The following is an 18,277-nucleotide window of genomic DNA, read 5'->3' on the forward strand; positions in this document are numbered from 1 at the left end:
CATGGCACCTGTTCTGGAAAAAAAAAAAAAAGAAAAAAAAAAAAGTAAAATACTGCTCTGCAGTCATTCTAGAAACCCCAGTAGAGATTACCAAAGTTAACTTGAAATTTTAGCAATACACTTCTGTGGCTTTTTTGTTGTTGTTTTTATGTTTGGAGGTGTGTGCGCTTGTTTTTGTGTTTGTCTTTTTACCTTGTCAAGGGAATTGCTTTTGTCACTGTGTCTTTCAGGAAGACTGTTTCCTGAGTCTGTACTTATAAGAGAGCCTCTTGAGTCAGCATTCCTCACACAATTAATATTTGGAGTTGATGTGGTGTACGGGGAAGCTAAACAAAACAAAACAATATAAAAATCTCAGATGATACATATACTGAAAAAGTCATTCCATAGTCAGACTTCTAAACCCACCGTATATGCATATATTTCTTAAGAAGGCAAACATACATTTAAACAGTTACGTTTAGGACCTGAGGGAATGTCTTGAAGCTGCAACAGGGGAGATTCAGACTGGATATCAGGAAAAGGTTCTTCACTAAGAGGGTGGTCAAACACTGGAACAGGCTCCCCATGGAAGTGGTCATGGCATCAAGCCTGTCAGAGTTCAAGAAGCATTTGGACAATGCCCTCAGACACATGGTCTGATTTTCTGGGTGATCCTTTGAGGACCCAGGGTTGGTCTTGATGAACTTTGTGGGTCATTTCCAACTCATATATTCTATGATTCTACATACTTTTAATGAAGATGAGCTTATTCTATATTTTCAGTAGTGTATGTACATATCTACACACACTTGCAGATTTATGTAGAAATACATGCACACTCATATGTAAAAACATCATTTTATCATTTACACATCCATGGATTACGGTGCTCTTGCCGTGACTAACACTATTCTTGCCTCCTATTTCTCTGCAACAAGACAACAACTATCAACTTTGATGGGAGGGAGGGGGGAACAGCTCTCTCCAGGAAATAGGTTTACTTTCAAATAGAAAAACAAAACAAAACAAAAATCCCCAAAGAAAGATCTCATTTGCAGTCTGAATTCTGGATCTAACAGAATAGCTGATTGCATTACAGTTCTGTACAAGTGACAACCAAATACAGAATCAAAAAGCAGCCAAATCTACACACAGAACGATTACTTTTAGTAACAAAAGAAAAATATGTTTCTGTTTTTAAGCACTTACCAATGCCAGAGATAACACCAAAGAGATCTTTAGGAAGGTTGTTATCCAATGTGTTTACTGATTTTTGTGGTGTTACTAGCTGATTAGCAGTTGGCAAATTAAGTGCATCATCCTTTGCACTCTGGTTGGAAAAAAAAAAAAAAAGAAAACGTGATTGTTTTCCAAAATGGGTTTAGTTAGTAATACGTATTTTACCTTCTAGTGCAAAATTTGCTATATATTTCTTTCTTATTTAATTGCTATTGGCTATGCTCAAAAGCATAGAATGAGACGTTCAGGCTTTTGAACAAGTCTGAGATAGCCTCAAAGTTAAAATACCTCAGCAAAAATTGAAAATATGAATATTCCGTACTGTTTTAAACAATGTAATACAGATATTGTCCAAACACCCAGACTACCTTTACTTCAAACTTCCAAACATTCCTGTTAGAAGGGTACTGTGAGTTCCTTTCTTAATCATCAAATGGAACACAGCAAAATATGGAAAAAAAATAGATTTGTTTAATCATTAAATCTTGATTCAATTACTGTATGAGACTACTATATCAATATACTCCTTCATAAATTCCCTTTGAATTCGTTCTCCTCTAATCGTCTTATACTACAGCTGTTCCAAAAGCATTCTTCTTTAAGGCTAAAAACTCTAATTTCTAGAGAATTAACTAAATTTATTTCTGGTCTGTATATGTCAGTATTGGACTGAACTGGAAAACTGGAGTTACAAAAAAAAACAACAACCACACCTCCATCTACCACCAACATCCAGTTTTTCTGCTGAACAGCACAGCAGCTAATGAATCCATCATGACTTTATCAAACAACTAATTATCTGCGTTAGATGTTGGGGGAGTATTCTCTTACATGAGCATGAAGTACGTACAAGTGTCTCCAGTACCTCTACAAGAGGAGAGGCAAACTGTTTATACAGATTGTCAGGGAAACTGAGAAGAAGTGTAATTTCTGAGTAAGAAAAGATACCATGATTTAATTAGTCTTATCCTACAATAAGTTTATCAAAATAATAGATATAAAAGGAAGGCAATGAAATTGCCAAAACAACTGTTGTTTTTCTTTTGTTGTTGCTGTATGGTGTTTGTTTCGTTTGTTTTCTGCTCTAACTGTAATGTTCCTGCACCTTCTTTTTAGGTATAAACCTTAGCTGGACCAGAGAAACAGCAGCCAGAACCATGAAAGGTAACCAAGCTTTTAATATAGTATAAAGCAACCCAACAAACTCACAGAATTCTGAAACTTAAAATCTGTATCAGAAACATGTGATGTTTTATATACTCATTACCAATAAATTATGATAAAAAATAATTCAGAATACCAGCTCGAAACGGTCACTCACATTGCTTGAAGGATTAACAGGAAATGGAGACACATCTTTAACATTGATCCGCTGAACATTTTCTATAAGCAGTCCGAAGAGTGGCAAGTACATTGTGGCTATTCTTGCTTGATGGCTCTAAATTGAGTTGTAGAGTTCATTATCAAATTACAGATTTGATTTGTAATCAAAGATTATTTTTAACACTATTCCTTAATTGCAAAAAAAGAAGCATTTAACAAATGTTTGTTATGACAGAGACCAAATTCCTAAGTTCCTAAGTGCCAAAAGCCATGGTCACCACTACTTCATTATAACTCAAAGAAGGTCAACAAATTTTCTTTACTGTTTCAATATAATGTAGAAAAAAATCTAAATTAATGTGATTTCAGCTAGGACTAGCAAAGTAAATTAACTTTACATTAGCTTGATAAATTCATAGTGGGATCTTAATATTTAATGGCTTCTTCACAGCACAGATGAATCCATGTTTTAAAACAAGAAGTCCAGGAAAAACATCACTCAAAATTTACTGTTATGACTTGTAGCTTTCTGATACTCACTTCATTAATAATAGATGACAGAAGGACAGCTCCCTAATAGTAACAGCTAATGTTTAATGAAAATAAGAGCTTTAAAAACAGTTTGTAAAGAATATAAGCACAATAGTTAAGTTACACTGTACCAAAAATTTAACAAACACATGTAAATTATGCTAAAAAAAGGTACATTGTGTTCTTATTTGGTAAAAATAAATAAATAAATAAATAAATCAGGTTTACATACTGAATTTGATACAATTGTCATAACTATTTTCATCACAGACACAACCTGAGTAGAAATAGTATGGCTGCAAATTAATAAATTTTTGTGAAAGAACACTCTTACATGTGTGCACACAATATTATTTTGTGCTACTAACATAGAAATACACTTACCCTGGAAGCATATCTGTCATCAAAAGAATGCTTTATCATCAAATTCTTGAGCACACTAATAGCAATCTGCCGTACTTCTCGGAACTCCTGTAATGCATTTCCCACCTCCCTTAGAAGCAGTCCCACTAAGAAGTGATTCTTACAGAACTCATCCGTTAGTGAATAGTCCAGGTGAAGGTCTGCAGGTAAAGAAGGTCTATGTTAGAAATGGCATTATTTAAACTAATTTATCAATTCACATAAGGCTGAACAGAAGTATTTCCAAGGTTATTGGCAGTCATACATATTCATATTCAAACATTCATAAATATAATCATAAATATTCGTATATGTATGTATGTATGTCACATTAATGCATAATTATGCAATTATTAAACAGTAATGTATATTCAATCAACAGAAGCTGGAAAAATATAAATATTTGAAAATATATATTTTTAAATCACATATTTTAAAAATACTGTCCAATATTCAAAAAGTTTTCCTAATAAAATTGACATGGATCGTACCTTATAGCTTCATATTCAACTTTCAAATCTATATTTATGCACTGAAATGGCATGTGGTGCATAAAGGTTATGCACATCCTATATTTCAGAAATTTAGTTGTATGGCAGAAAGAGGTTTTAGGTTTTGGTCTGTAGTTCAGTCCCAGGTTAGTAAACTTGAAGGATTGCAAGCAAAACATGGGTTTTACAAGTTTTAGATTTTTGTGCTGCAGTTTTAAGTTCCTTCTTCATTATCTTCCACGTGTCTATTACAAACATAGACTATAAAGCCTGCTAACAACTGATCTTAGTTAATTCATCATTTCTAAGAAAATAATCCTCAAAATTTGCAATGGATAATAAGTGTAATGAAGAGACTGTATTTGCATCACACATGCCCAATTTAAACAATTTCGTCTCATTTTATCAGCACACAAAAGGACAAAGATATGTAAACAAAATAACTGAAATCCACATAAATTAGAAGTACATTGTAATAAAGTAATTTAATCAGATGTAGCAAAAAAAAAGTTACTATATATTTGAGAAACGTTTACATATTCAGTGTTAATTGCACTAGAAATGGGATTAAAGAACATTTTAACATCTGTACTTTAACCATTACAATAAGATTTTATCTCACAACATATTTCATATCTCTTAGTAACTATAAATCTATGCTAAGCCACATATAGAGATACGTATATTATATAGACACACACAGAAACACACATCTGACACAAAGTCAAACTGCTCCCCTTTAGGAGTATTTTATGTACTAAAAATAATCCACTTAATTTATGTAGTAGAAACACAATAATTTAAGAGAAACTTTAGCTTTAAAATCTCACTTATTAGAATGTATATATTTTTAAAATATCAACAGAGAAGCTTTTTAAGAATTTCTCACATTCGCTTTCATTGCTCAATAGAACAGTAAAAGACAGATACTAATCTGAAAGCACTTTCATTTTTTGAAGGCCTCCCACTACAGAAATGCATGAAATCAGAAAGAAGCAGAGATACAATGGAACAAACTTGCTCTCTTGTCAACTGAGATCTCCTACTCGTGACACCAAAACAGGGCCAGAAACATTTCCAATAAAGGTCTTCTTTCCTAGCCAAACTCCTAGCAGGATTTTACACTGTTCTTTACTGTGTAATCAGAAACACTATTTTTTCTATTTTTGCTATTCTTTGAGGAATAAAAGGAAAAAGTCAAAGACAAGCACAAGCTCTATGCAGTTTTCTAGCTCTTACTCCCAAATCTTGTTCTATCCCCTTGACAAAAGCTTTAACTCACTATACTCAAATTTACTAAGCCAATATTTCAGAAAAAAATCCACAAAAATAAAATATATTCAGGTTTGCTTGTTATCTGTAAAAGCACTTTCCTCGTTTCTGCTTCAGGTTGTTTGGTACAGTTCAATGCTTGGAAAGCAATCTGTGAGATGGAAGCAAAAACAAGGTACAAAGGAGGAATGGTCACCTACAAAGGGATAGTGCCAGGAAAGCCAAAACTCGTCTACAGCTGAAACTGGGACCAGACTGCAGTGGTGTGGGATCCCCCCTCGCCAGGCCACTCTGTGATCTCAAGATAAACTAATGTTATGTTCTTGGCATTGTTACAAGTGCAGTTAGTTGGGACAGTTAGGCACTCCTTAACTGTACCTGCAATTCCTGCTACCTGGATACCAGAACCACACGATCTGGAAGGTAATAGATTGTACCGTTGGTTGGCAACACAAGAATTACCCAACCTGAATTGTGGCCAGGATGGAAAAACACTGACTACAGCCAACCATCTGACAGTCCTATAAATACCAGTCCTAAGCAAAGAGCCCTTCTGAGCTCTCCAGAACCAGAGCGGGCTGTGACCTAGGATCTCCCCGTGGTGGGACACCTCTCAGGGCAAGACTCCTCGAGGTTCAGTGATCGTCCGCTGAATATGCCGACGCAGAGGAGGGTGAGTAATTCACCAAAAGAGGAGAAGTTTTTGAGCACACAACTGAGTGTAGTAATTTCCAGTATCTTGTTCTACGGACATCCCTCATCCCTTAGTGCATAGAAATCCTGAGTCTCTTGCTGTAGAGAAACTAATACTTCGCCTTAAGTCTTCTGTGTGAACCTTGCCATTTACAAATCTTTAACTAAGTCACTGTTTTGATTGCAGCAAATACTACTCAACTGTTGTGTTAAATAGGCTAATGATTAACTGATGATTAAGTACTACTAAAGAAAAAAATCATAAAAAAAAAATCTATTTTGCAGTTTACCTCAAAGGAATTAATAATAAACCTTAAACTGTTGATATATCAGATCTGTGTAAAAATGTCATCCGTGACATGGACATCAATGGCAACAGGAACAGTTTCTACCACTATAGTAACACTAAATGGCTGAACAAGGAAAACTCAGGACATTTGCTGAATGGAGATGGTGATTTAAATAAAGTGGAGTTGGGTAAGACCGAGGTATTTTTGTTGCCTTCACTGCCATAGTTACCAGGCCTTGTGAGTCTAGGGATTAGGTTCAAGAAAAGGAATTATCAGTAGTGGATGAGAATCATGTCAGGGATCTTCTAAGAGACCCATGTAAATACATGGCACCAGATGAGATGCTGAGAGAGTTAGTTAGTATTGTTGGAAGGCCACTCCCTATCACCTTTGTTAAGCCATGGAGATCAGGGGGCTCCCATAATCAGAGCCTTGCAATGACTGAAGAGAAGCAGATGTAACACACATCCAAAAAAAAAAAAAAAAAAAAAAGAATTACAGGACTCACAGTCCTCTTAGAAACTATTTTTTGACAAGCAAAGGAGAAGAGTATGACCAGGAACATTCAGGATAGATTTGTGCAGGGTAAACCATATATCCTGGTTTAAGCTGGGATAGAGTTAATTTTATTCCTAGTAGCTGTTATGGTTCTGTGTTTTGGACTTAGGATGAGAATAACACTGATAAACACTCTGATGTTTTAGGTGTTGCATGACACCTAAACCTGTCTTTTATAAAAAAACTTACTAGATCTGTGGGTACGGGGATCATTGCATGTGGGTACAGCATCATTGCATCTAGCCTGGGACATTACAGTCTGTGTGAGTAGACACCTAAACATGCCAAAGAGCTACGTGGATCATTGGACTCAAAGGTTGGTGTTTAATGGTTTGCACTTTACTTGGAGACCAGCTACAACAGGAGTTTTCCAGGCCCTATCCTATTTAAAACTACTTCATCCACAACCTGAAAGAGGAGATGGAGTTCGCCCTCCTCAGGTTTGTGGATGGCAAAAAAAACTGAAGGGTACAGTTCGTATGATTGGGGGCAGGGCTGCATTTCAGAAAACTCTAGATGGGCTAAAGGAACTTGACTCAACTCAACAGGGACAAATGTAAAATTTTGCACCTGGGATGGATGAACTCCCTGTGATGATACAAGATATCGAACGACTGGCTTGGGAGCAGCTCTGCTGAAAGCAATGTCCTGGTGGACAGCAAGTTAAATAGGAATCAGCAGGGCATTCTTGCAATAATGAAGGCTAACAGCATACAGACTAACATGTACCAACAGCAGTATATCAAGGGAAGTGGTTATTCCCCTCTACTGACATTTATTAGACCTATCTGTAACGCCATGTGGAGTATTTGTGCCTTCTAGTATGAGAAAGATAAGTTAACTTGACTGAGCTCAGTGGAGTGCTGCCAAAGCAGATATAAGGCTGGAGAGCGCATGCCTTGCCAGGACCAACTGAGGAAACCACGCTCATTCAATCCACAGAATGAAAGGCCTGAGGTGACATGAGCAGGAAGGTAGACTACAGACCTACTGAAATCCCTTCACACCTGAATGATTCTGTGAAAAAAAATACATCAGGCCTCATGCTGCGCACCCGCCTAAAGGGATGCTGCAGCTTTTAATTCACTAGCTGTGGCAGTCTAACTCAAAATCAAAACAAAGAAGCAAACATTCAGAGCAAGAAAGGAAGGCAAGAGTCAAAGACAGTTTACCCTGCGTTTCAATAACTAGGTACTTTGCACAGATTACTCTGCTACCTAAACTACTCCTTTGAGTTTACAGAGATCAAAATTTGACATTTCCATTTAATAACATTGAGGTTTCTTACACATCACAGACCTGAATTTACACAGCTTATTTGTTTAACAAGGAAAAGGTGACACCTGAGAAATACACCACAGACTGTAGAAGAATTTACCTTGGTATCTCTGAACTCTGCCTTTTCCAAACGGCATTGGTAGATTCAAAGGTATGTAGTGCTCATGATTACAGACTACACGGAGAAATTCAAATTTGAATTCAAAAAGAGTCTGCAAAAGTAATTTAAAAGTATAAATTAAACAACTGATGCAGCAATTTGAGTAACATTAAAAACAGCTTTCTTACACACAAGGGTGATTTCTCTCAGTTTTGCAGTGTGAAGGATATAGTCCTGTCAATGTTCTGTATGTCAGCAAAAAATACTTTTAACACAATTCATACTTGACAGCTGGATATAATTCTAATAATTTTGGACAATGGGAACAGTGATTTGGACATGCATCCATAAATAATAAGCTATAATAAGCTATAAGAACAGTCTGAACTCTCAGAAGAGATTCTCTGGATTACTGGTACAAGCTCTTTCCTCTACAGTAAATTTAGTGCTTAGTGTTGCCAACCCCTCTTCATTTTCTCAATATACATGCTCTATGGCTGTGAAGTTGCACCTGGAGACAGGAATCAAAATATGAAAAAGTGATTTTATGGGAAAAAAATGATCTAGACACAGTGTACATGCTTCTAAGTCACATGCTTGAGTGTAACTAGAAACAAGTCTGAAGGACTCTATCCACGTGCATCAACAAGAAGCAAATCCTTAAAACTAATTTGTTTAAAAACAGAGTACCTTTGGATCTCCTGGTGCAAAGCAGCTGATGTAGTTATTGATTTGCTTGAAAACAAAACCTCTGTCCATAAAAGTAAAACACCTCTGGGGGAAAAACAAACAAACAAGATGGAATTGATTTAGTATTGCTTCAGTGCTCAGTACTTGTTTATTTTCCAAACACATTGATATTTCAGTCAGTTTGAACATAAACAGTAAAACAAGCAATTTAAATATACCTATACATATGCATACCAAATTTCCTCTTATAATCCAGAATGGAAACTGCAAATAAAACAACTGTTATGTTACAACTGTTATAAATAAAATATTACTGAAAGCATGAAATCTTTCTGGGATTAAAAGATAACTAGATCATATTGAAGGGGAGGGGAAGACAAGAAAAAATAAAAATTTTGATAAAATGTAAATTCATTAAAAATCAAACCTCTGAAAATATGTATTTTTGATCACAGAAGACAAATTGTATTTCAATGCATTTTAACTTGGACATAGAATTATACTTTGAAAGCATTATGCACGTTCAGTTTTATATGGGTCAGCTTTAAAATTCTTTAAAATTCATAAAGAAACAGCATTACTGCAAAAGTAACCACAGAGCCTGTCACTTGCGTACTTACTTTTATAAAGGCAGCAAGGCTGTGGTTGGCATTTTTTGAAGCCTCTGGATTGTCTCTGTACTTCTGAGTGATGTGTGGCATTAGCATATTAACAACCGTCTCAACCGCATGATGAAAGGAAGCGGAAAATCTCTGGTTTCGCAAGAGCTAGCAGCACAAATTCAGATACATATTTAATATGGTTTATAGCACTAAAATATACGAAAACTTATTTTACATAAGATATAGATAACTCGCCATGGAAGGGAGACAAAGCATTAAGAGGTTTTCAAATTCTCATAGTAGTTTAAAATAGCATTTTATTTAAAGATTTTCCTGAGTCTTTTTTCAAGTCTCATCCATGGTTTTTTTCTTTCTTTCTTACTTTCTTTACTCTCCACGTTTTAAGTTTCCACTCATCAGAAATATTTTCCTTTGCCATTAAGTTCTTTGTCCCTTAGCTTAACAGATTTCCTCTACATTCATGATTTACCTGTTTCTACTCACCATCTATATCATTATCTTCATCAATTATTTCATACATCCCAACCAGTATTGGTCTGTAAGTTCTCTTCAACTTATTGCCGTTACAGAGTCTCTTTTATTTTTCTGTATCTTACAGTCTATAATAAATTGTCTTTTGTCTGTAGGGACTTAATGACTTGTGGGGTGAGGTTAAAGGAGAAGCTAGCTTTGACAAAAGCCATTTTAACTGTCATTGCTTTTCTTTCTGAAAACTGTAAGATCAAAATATCCAAGTGCTTTGAATACTTTGTCATTTGTATACCTTTTTGAACTAAATTGAATGCAACATTCCTAGGCAGAACAAGTCATTTTCAGGGCACTACAGAAATCAATGATTATACAGTTTGCTCTCATTTGAGCTGTGCTCCAAAGACTTTAGATCTATCTTAAGAAAAATTAGGTTTCTAAAAATTAAGGTCGGAAGAGATACCCATATAAATATCAACAGTATTTATTAATGACATAAGGTATGTCAGTCAGTGCCCTAAAATATACTCAGTATTTTTTTTGACAGTAATTAAATATTTGTAAAATACCATAAAAATCATGCTATAGAAATAATTTTGCTGTACCTACAACTGCAGAATTTTATCAGAACTCCTAAGAAGAAAATATCTGAATGCATCTTTACTAGTTTACCCAACAAGACAGAAAAAAGCAAGCAAAATATTTGAGAGAAGTTCTGCTTTTTCTTTCATGTGACAGAAAAGATGACAATGAGGTTAGTTCTAAAAGTGAAAATGTTTTTTAACATCATGTATGAAGGAAACAATGAAAATCTGCAATAGAAGTTCAGTTCAGTAGTTTTCTTTAGCCATAAAATTTATATCATAGTATTGCAGGAGACAAACAAGCAAGAACGGCAGTACACAGCAAAGAACTCGAATTTAAAAGCACGTGTTAGCAGAACTTATTTCCATTGTACAATTTGAACAGCTCATATTTGAGGGTTGCTTTTAAAGACGCTATTAAAAACAAATAAAGTGTTAACCTGAAATGAATGAGGTTCCTATATAAGAAGTATACCTAACACACAGAAGTGAAACAATCTGAACCTAAATGAAGCGCTAGAATAAACTGGTACAGGGAAGAGTGGGACAAACAGAAACTAGAAGGGTATTTTCCAGTATCAAGTTCAGTTTGTTTGTTTTTATTTAAGTATGATTACTACACACTTCTATAACAATACCTGTAAGTTCTCATAAGAAATGTGGCAACATTTTGGTAGTTTCAATGTTTCATTAAAAAAATCTCTGCATGAGCTGTTACCATTTTAGAAAGATTTAGGGTTATAAAACCTACTAAATCAATGAAAAACGTCACTACGCTTCCTTATCTTCTGAAATAGGATGGGAATCTTAAGTTAGAAGTGCCATCAGTATTTAGGTCACATTTTTGTGGTCTGTCTACTTCTTTTTGGCATAAATAAAATAAATAAATAAAATGAAACTAGCCGTGAGAAGCTTCTTTGAAAAGTTAGAGTTCTTTCATTAACAGTATTTGCTCTGTTTTATTTAAAATCACACTGATACAAGGTAATCAAATCTTTCTCAGTCATCTACAGCTGACACTCTTTCTTTACCAACTTTGTTTTCCTGTCAAATGAAAATCTTGTTAAAATTGAGTGTCTTCCTCAGATGCATGTGCTCTGCATATTTAATTTGTTAGATTTGTTATTGGGGTTACATGGGTCAGTAAAGGTTCACTAGCTTTGAGATAATGAGTCAGTATAATTATTTCCTTCCTCCACATGGATAACAACAATTTAAAAAAACAACAAAACAAAACAAAATAAAAAAAAACCACTTTTAGTAATGTGAATGCTCATCAGTGGCAGTATACCATACTGTGCAGGAGATGCAGATTAAGGGAGAGAAAACTAAAATCATGGACAATGGCTGAGTCATTCTGAAAAGTGAATTCCATTTTTTTTTTGTTTGTTTGTTTTACACAGACTCCTGCTTTTAAAAAGATTATGTTCTACTGTGCTTATTTTATCCACCATCTGATCCCAATTTAAAAATGTAATCACTAGCGTAAGAAAGTTATTATTAAATTAAGGAAATGGGTTTGCATGATAGCAAGTCAGCGGTTTATTTGAAGTTGTTTTATTATTTATTTATTTATTTAACATAAATACTTTTTCCATACTTGTGCAAAGTTTTGTAGGTTTGTTAAGTCAGGAAAAATTAGATAAACTCTGTTCAGCCAAGCCAAAACAACATTATTTTGCAGAACATCACCTAACCGAATCCAGCAAACATCCTCAAGCCATACAAGTATCACACATACCATGTTTTAAGAAACTTGCCCAGCTATACCACATTATGCAATTTAAGAAGATGCAATTTTTAAAAAAAGTTAAATACTGTAAAATAAAAAGCACTGCTAGGACTGTCAGGTACGTACTGAAACAACAAAAATTCCTTTTTTTTTTCTTCTTCCAATATCATTTTTAAATGATACGATTTTAATTCAGTTCCAGAAATCTCTGGAAAATTTCAACTTTAAATAAAAATCAATGTTTTCTGCTTTATCAGATTATATGTTCATTTCCACTTAATTTATTAACTAATGCAATTAATTTAATTATAATAGACAAAACCACAAAATACAGTGTGGTAAAACAAGAAATACTCCATTCACGGAGTGAACAAAGGCATAAACTCCTTCCTCAAGGAATATCAAATCAATAAAGGAAATTTACATTTATAGATCCTCCTGTCTTTTCCTAAACTATTTGAACAGGTACCACTGAAACTGCAAAATACCAGTGAAGAAGAGAAAGAAGTCCGTATGATGATGTTTGAAGAATGGCATGCTAGCAAGGTCTATTGGTCTGCCATCCCTGCTGATGTAGGGGATGGAGAGCCATGCAGCACCACAGGCACAAGGGACATTGACGGATTAGAAATCACAGAAGTGCACGGGAATGGTCATACAGGAATTAGGGCTTCTCCCCCCAAAAAGGGGGCAGGATCACTAGCCCAACTGAAGTGCATCTACACCAATGCACGTAGTATGGGCAACAAACTGGAGGAACTGGAAGCCATTCTACAGCAGGAGGGTTATGACAGCCGCTATCATCAAACAACCTTATAAAACATAAACTATAGACGTTGTCTATAAAACAACGTCTTATAGACCACCTAACTAGGCCAAAGAGGCGGATGAAATATCCTGCAAACAGCTGGAGAAGTCTCACAATCACTAGCCCTTATTCTTTTTTTCATCTATCTGCTGGAAATTCAACAGAGTGGAGAGGTAACAGCCTAGGAGGCTTCTAGAGCGTAAGATAACTTCCTGACACAGCTGGTGAGTGAGTCAACTAGGGATGGTGCCCCAGTGGACCATCTGCTTGTAAATAGAGGAGGACTTGTGGGTGATGCAAAGGTTATAGGCTGTCTGCTGCACAGCAATCACAAATTAATCGTCTGATTCTTAGAAAAGTAAGGAGTGGAGTTAGCAGAGCTGCCACCCTGAACTTCTAGAGGGCAGACTTTGGCCTGTTGAGGAGACTGGTTGGCAGAGTCTCTTGAGAGGCAGTCCTGAAGGGCAAAGGTGTTCAGGAAGGCTGAACACTCTTCAAGAAGGAAATTTTAAAGGCGCAGGAGCAGGCCATCCCTGCATGCCAAAAGATGGCTGCGGATGTGGTCTACGTAGATTTCAGTAAGGCTTTTGACACCATTTCCCACAACATTCTCCTGAAGAAGGCGGCTGCTTAAGGCCTGGATGGGTACATGCTTCATTGGGTTAAAAACTGGCTGGGTGGCTGGGCCCAAAGAGTTGTACTGAATGGAGTTAAATCCAGACTGGTTACTAGTAGTGTCTCCCAGGGATCAGTTTTCTTTAATATCTTTATCTAGATGAGGACATCAAGAGCCCACTCAGTAAGTTTGCAGACAACACCAACTTAGGCACAAGCATTAATCTGCTTGAGGGTAAGAGGGCTCTGCATAGGGGTCTGGATAGGTTGGATCAATGGGCCAAGGCCAACTGCATGAGGTTAAACAAGACTAAGTGCCAGGTTCTGGGCTTGGGGCACAACAACACCAGGCAATGCTGGAGGCTGAGGGAAGAGTGGCAGGAAAGCTGTTTGGCAGAAAAGGGACCTTGGGGTATTGGATGATAGCAGGTGAAATATGAGCCAGCAGTGTGCTCCAGTGGCCAAGGCGGCAAACAGCACCCTGGCTTGTATCGAAATAGTGTGGCCAGCAGGACCAGGGAGATGATCGTTCCCCTGTACTCTGCTCTGGTGAGGCCGCACCTGGAGTGCTGTGTTCAGCTTTGGGCCCCTCAGTACAAGAAAGACATCGAGGTGCTAGAGAGTGTCCAAAGAAGGGCAATGAAGCTGGTGAAGAAAAATATGACAAGGAGTGGCTGAGGGAACTGGGGTTGTTTAGCCCAGAGAAAAAAAGGAGGCTCAGGGAAGACTTTATCATGCTCTACAATTGCCTTAAAGGAGGCTGTGAAGAGGTAGGTGCTTGGAAGAAGAGCCCAATTGCAAGTGATAAGACAAGGGGAAACAGCCTCAAGTTGTGTCAGGGGAAGTTTCAATTGGATATTAGGGAAAATTTAATTACTGAATGGGTTGTGCAGCACTGAAATAGGCTGCCCAGGGAAGTGGTTGAGTCACCATCCCTGGAGGTTTTCAAGAAATGTGTATATCTAGAACTTAGTAGCATGGTTTAGTACTAGGTTAAAGGTTTGACTGGATGATCTCAAAGGTCTTTTCCAACCTGAATGATACTATGATAAATACTATACTTACTGAAAGGTCTAATGATTTACACAGGCTGCTCTACTATATGGATTTTAAGGGGTTTCTATCCTTTTAGAATGATTTTAAACCAAGCTCTGTAGATCTTTCTAATATCTCAATTGCTTTCTCCTGCTTTGCTCTTTCCCTCCTTTCCTTACAAAAGAAATTGTTAAAAGTTTTTTTTTTTTTTTTTTTTTTTTAATAAAATTATACAATTGGAGAAGGAAGAGACTGCACAAATTGCCATTAGAGTAACTTTTTTTTTTCCACAAGTTGACATACCTTCACTTTAGAGTTCTCTATCAAATACTGAGCCATTGATTTTATCAGAACTTCAAAGAAGAACCAGGAATACTGCAGAGAAAAGAAAATATTCTGTGAAATCACTGCAGGCATTGAGTAATAATTTCAATACAATTAATTCCTATACTTAAATTATGACCAGATAAGACCATACAGTAAAAGCATAGTTCAATATATACCTTAAGTAGCTTGTTGCTTGTAAGAAAATCAGCAGATGGCTTTAGAATTGTTGTCATGGACTTTGTCAATTCTTCATGTACTGTCTTATATTCAGAAGCAACGTAGGGTTCAGCTTTATAAGCATACTTAGGGAGGAAAAACAGAACATAATAGGAAACCATGACATAATAAGAAACAGTTGAAATCAAACTGATACAACTCTATTTATATATATATATATTTTTTTAAAGAGTTCATTTACTTTTAACTGGAGTTATTTTATTTAATTGTGCCTACCTTGACGTAAGATCTCAAGTAGCTATCCAAGCCTTCTTCATGACACTGTGCAACAATATGGATGATAACCCTAGACAGAAGTCAGAAACCAAAACTAAGCAAGTCTACAAAGAAAGCTATGATTGCAATTGCAAGTGTTATTCAGTTACACATTTATGTCATAACCCAGCCATCATTTAAACTCTGTGAAGAACTTGAAAATCTTTACCTTGTCACATTGACTGCAACTTCCTCTTGGGTTGCCCTAGTGAGAACTCTAAACAACTGATTGAGAACAGTTGGCAGGAAAGCTATCATCACATGGCCTTCCATAGCATGAAGGCTCTGAAAGAAAGCAGTAATGTTGTCACTCCCTTGAAATAGGGGCACTGAAATCACAAGTTCTAAAACTGCAAAAATTGCTGCAAGTCTTTTTCCAAAAATATAGGCTGCTTACGTTATTTGGTGTTAAGTACCTGAAATACAACTGCACAGAAGGCAACCGAGAAGAGTTTCCAACATAAATGTTTGCACATGTTAGGTTGCACACAGACAGCAAGATGTCCATATGCAGGAGAAGTAAAGACTATTTGGGCTTCCGAGAGGCCTAGCTAAACAGGAGTTTGGCCTACTGAAACCAAGAATAGCAGTAACTCGTTATGTGCCACAGAAGATAGCATTTGTTTTCTGGTACCTTGAAGCGAGATAAAGTCAATACGATATGTAATTTAGTGGTGTGGAACATGCTCATACTGTGCAGTTAAGAGTCTTCTGTTATTTGACGACAAATAAGAGTTTTAAACAAACTGGTTGCATTATGCTGACCCAGGGATTTTGGCAAGACATATTCTTGTCACTGAACCTAAAGATTTTGCTAACATCGAATTAATATAAATTTAAGTAAAGTAAGGAATAAGCTATCCAAATATATTACAGAAATCTTAATGCAGGGAAAATAGATCAGAACCACATTTTTGACATAACCAAAATCACAAAGCAAATTCAATTCAGAAGCGTGCCACATTCAACAGTTAAATCCTTACATAAACGTCATGGACAGACAGTCCAGTTTTATCAACTGATAATTAACACGCAAATAGAATAATGAATTTTGTTGTGCCTAAGAAAATCTGGAGTTACTTGTGATACCTTAATGGATTTTAAAATGTCTGAATTTTGGGTTCCACATTAAAAACATGGCCTACTTGGTTAATACAAAATTGCTATGGAAACCACGCACTCTATTGCTCTAGTCCTGAAAGAGAACTGTAGACATGACACTGATGACCTCCTAAGTAAAATTTTAGAAAATACGTCATCAATTCCTCATCATTCCCATGTGCAGTTTGATGTGATTAATTTGACATAACAGGCCATTGGTGTTCTGAAATTATCAGCCATAGTGCTAACCAATACTAACTCATTATTCCCTTAAGGTTTCATCTTACATTGTAATTTTAAGTTTACCTAGGGCAAGAAACATCTTCTTGTTCTTTTTATATTGTATATTACGCAAATGAGACCTAGACAATGTCTGAAGCTCCTAGGTTTCACAAAGATATAAAAAATTATAATTTGTTATTCACTGACATTTTATACCTTGAGATATTTTACTAGATCAGTTCCTAGTGCACGTGCTCCAGATTCCGTTTTCTGACAGTACTGAAAAAAATTATGCAAATGCTGGTCCTGTCAAAGACAAAAAAAAATTAAACGTTATCTAACATGACTATCTAAAACATAACACATTATAATGTTTATACATAAAATCCATATATGTCTATATAAATTATTTTTGAAAGTTGAATGTAAGTGTGCTACTCTGAAGGCTAATTTTGTCTCCATGTAACACTTTTTTTTTTTAAACCCACCTAAGAAATTTCTAGTACTTTTGAACACCCGTTATGCAAAACTTCATCTATATTTGCTTCAAACCAATTGACATGTGGAAAATAGAATAATTCATGTTAGTTATCCCAACTTATCATACTATGTATTTTATGAGCAGCTATAGCAGGACTCCTTGCTTTGCAGACATGCCACTAAATAGCTTTCAGATGACTACAATCTCTTATCTAAATGGAAGTTTCAGAATGGAATGGATGAAAATATTAGACAAAAATCTCACATTTTGAATAGCTTTGCTCTAAAATCTGCTGCTTTTCACAGCTGATGTGGAAGACAGAAACCATGCAGAACATCCAAGAGACAAAAAACAGTAAGATAGTAGCAGATTGGGTAGTAGAAGCTTCCCCAGATATTGTATATACATATCAGAAACATACATTATTCCTAAAACTTACTCTTATTACATTTATTTTTTAACTCACCTGCGTATACACAGTTGACACCAGATGAGTGGATATTTTTAACAGCTGTTTGCCTCCATCTACCCATTTAATTTCAGGACCAGAATGCTGAACGCACACATGCAGAGGAAAAGTAAAATAATGTAGCAGTATACTAGAATAAGACAGTGCTTTCTTTATAGTACCACAAACAACACTTTTTTCTAAACAGAAGAAGAAATGTGTACAATGAATAAAGTCATAAAATAAAAAAGGAAAATTATGCAGGCAATATTACCTAAAGCATTTATGACATTTATTTTTAAAGTCCCACTGTAGTTTCCTTACTTAATAACAAAATGACTTTTCTTTGAAGTCACAGATTTCTTATTTCCCCTAAAATTGTGCAAAGAAATGTTTGGCTACAGAGAAACACATACTGCTTTTCTGAAAAAAATAACTGAAGAATTTCTGTAGGTACTGACACAGTGTAAATCTTAACATGGGTCACCGATA

At 35.8% G+C, this 18,277-nt stretch overlaps 1 protein-coding gene across 11 annotated transcripts in view; it reads right to left on the reverse strand.

Moving 5' to 3' along the window:
• The window catches only part of DOCK9 (dedicator of cytokinesis 9), a 125,972-nt gene that overhangs the window by 36,371 nt on the left and 71,324 nt on the right, over nucleotides 1-18,277 (reverse strand). For all 11 annotated transcript variants that reach the window (XM_084524207.1, XM_084524204.1, XM_084524201.1 and 8 more), the window contains exons 22-34: nucleotides 17,804-17,890; nucleotides 17,073-17,162; nucleotides 15,703-15,818; nucleotides 15,495-15,564; nucleotides 15,218-15,343; nucleotides 15,018-15,089; nucleotides 9,470-9,616; nucleotides 8,850-8,933; nucleotides 8,160-8,271; nucleotides 3,460-3,638; nucleotides 2,543-2,659; nucleotides 1,192-1,312; nucleotides 193-326 (exon numbers count right to left, since the gene is read on the reverse strand). In XM_084524207.1, the coding sequence (XP_084380333.1) occupies nucleotides 193-326; nucleotides 1,192-1,312; nucleotides 2,543-2,659; nucleotides 3,460-3,638; nucleotides 8,160-8,271; nucleotides 8,850-8,933; nucleotides 9,470-9,616; nucleotides 15,018-15,089; nucleotides 15,218-15,343; nucleotides 15,495-15,564; nucleotides 15,703-15,818; nucleotides 17,073-17,162; nucleotides 17,804-17,890 (1,455 nt within the window). The remainder of the gene's footprint in view (nucleotides 1-192; nucleotides 327-1,191; nucleotides 1,313-2,542; nucleotides 2,660-3,459; nucleotides 3,639-8,159; nucleotides 8,272-8,849; nucleotides 8,934-9,469; nucleotides 9,617-15,017; nucleotides 15,090-15,217; nucleotides 15,344-15,494; nucleotides 15,565-15,702; nucleotides 15,819-17,072; nucleotides 17,163-17,803; nucleotides 17,891-18,277) is intronic.

This window comes from Aythya ferina (assembly GCF_964211825.1).
Source record: "Aythya ferina genome assembly, chromosome: 1".
NCBI lineage: Eukaryota > Metazoa > Chordata > Aves > Anseriformes > Anatidae > Aythya > Aythya ferina.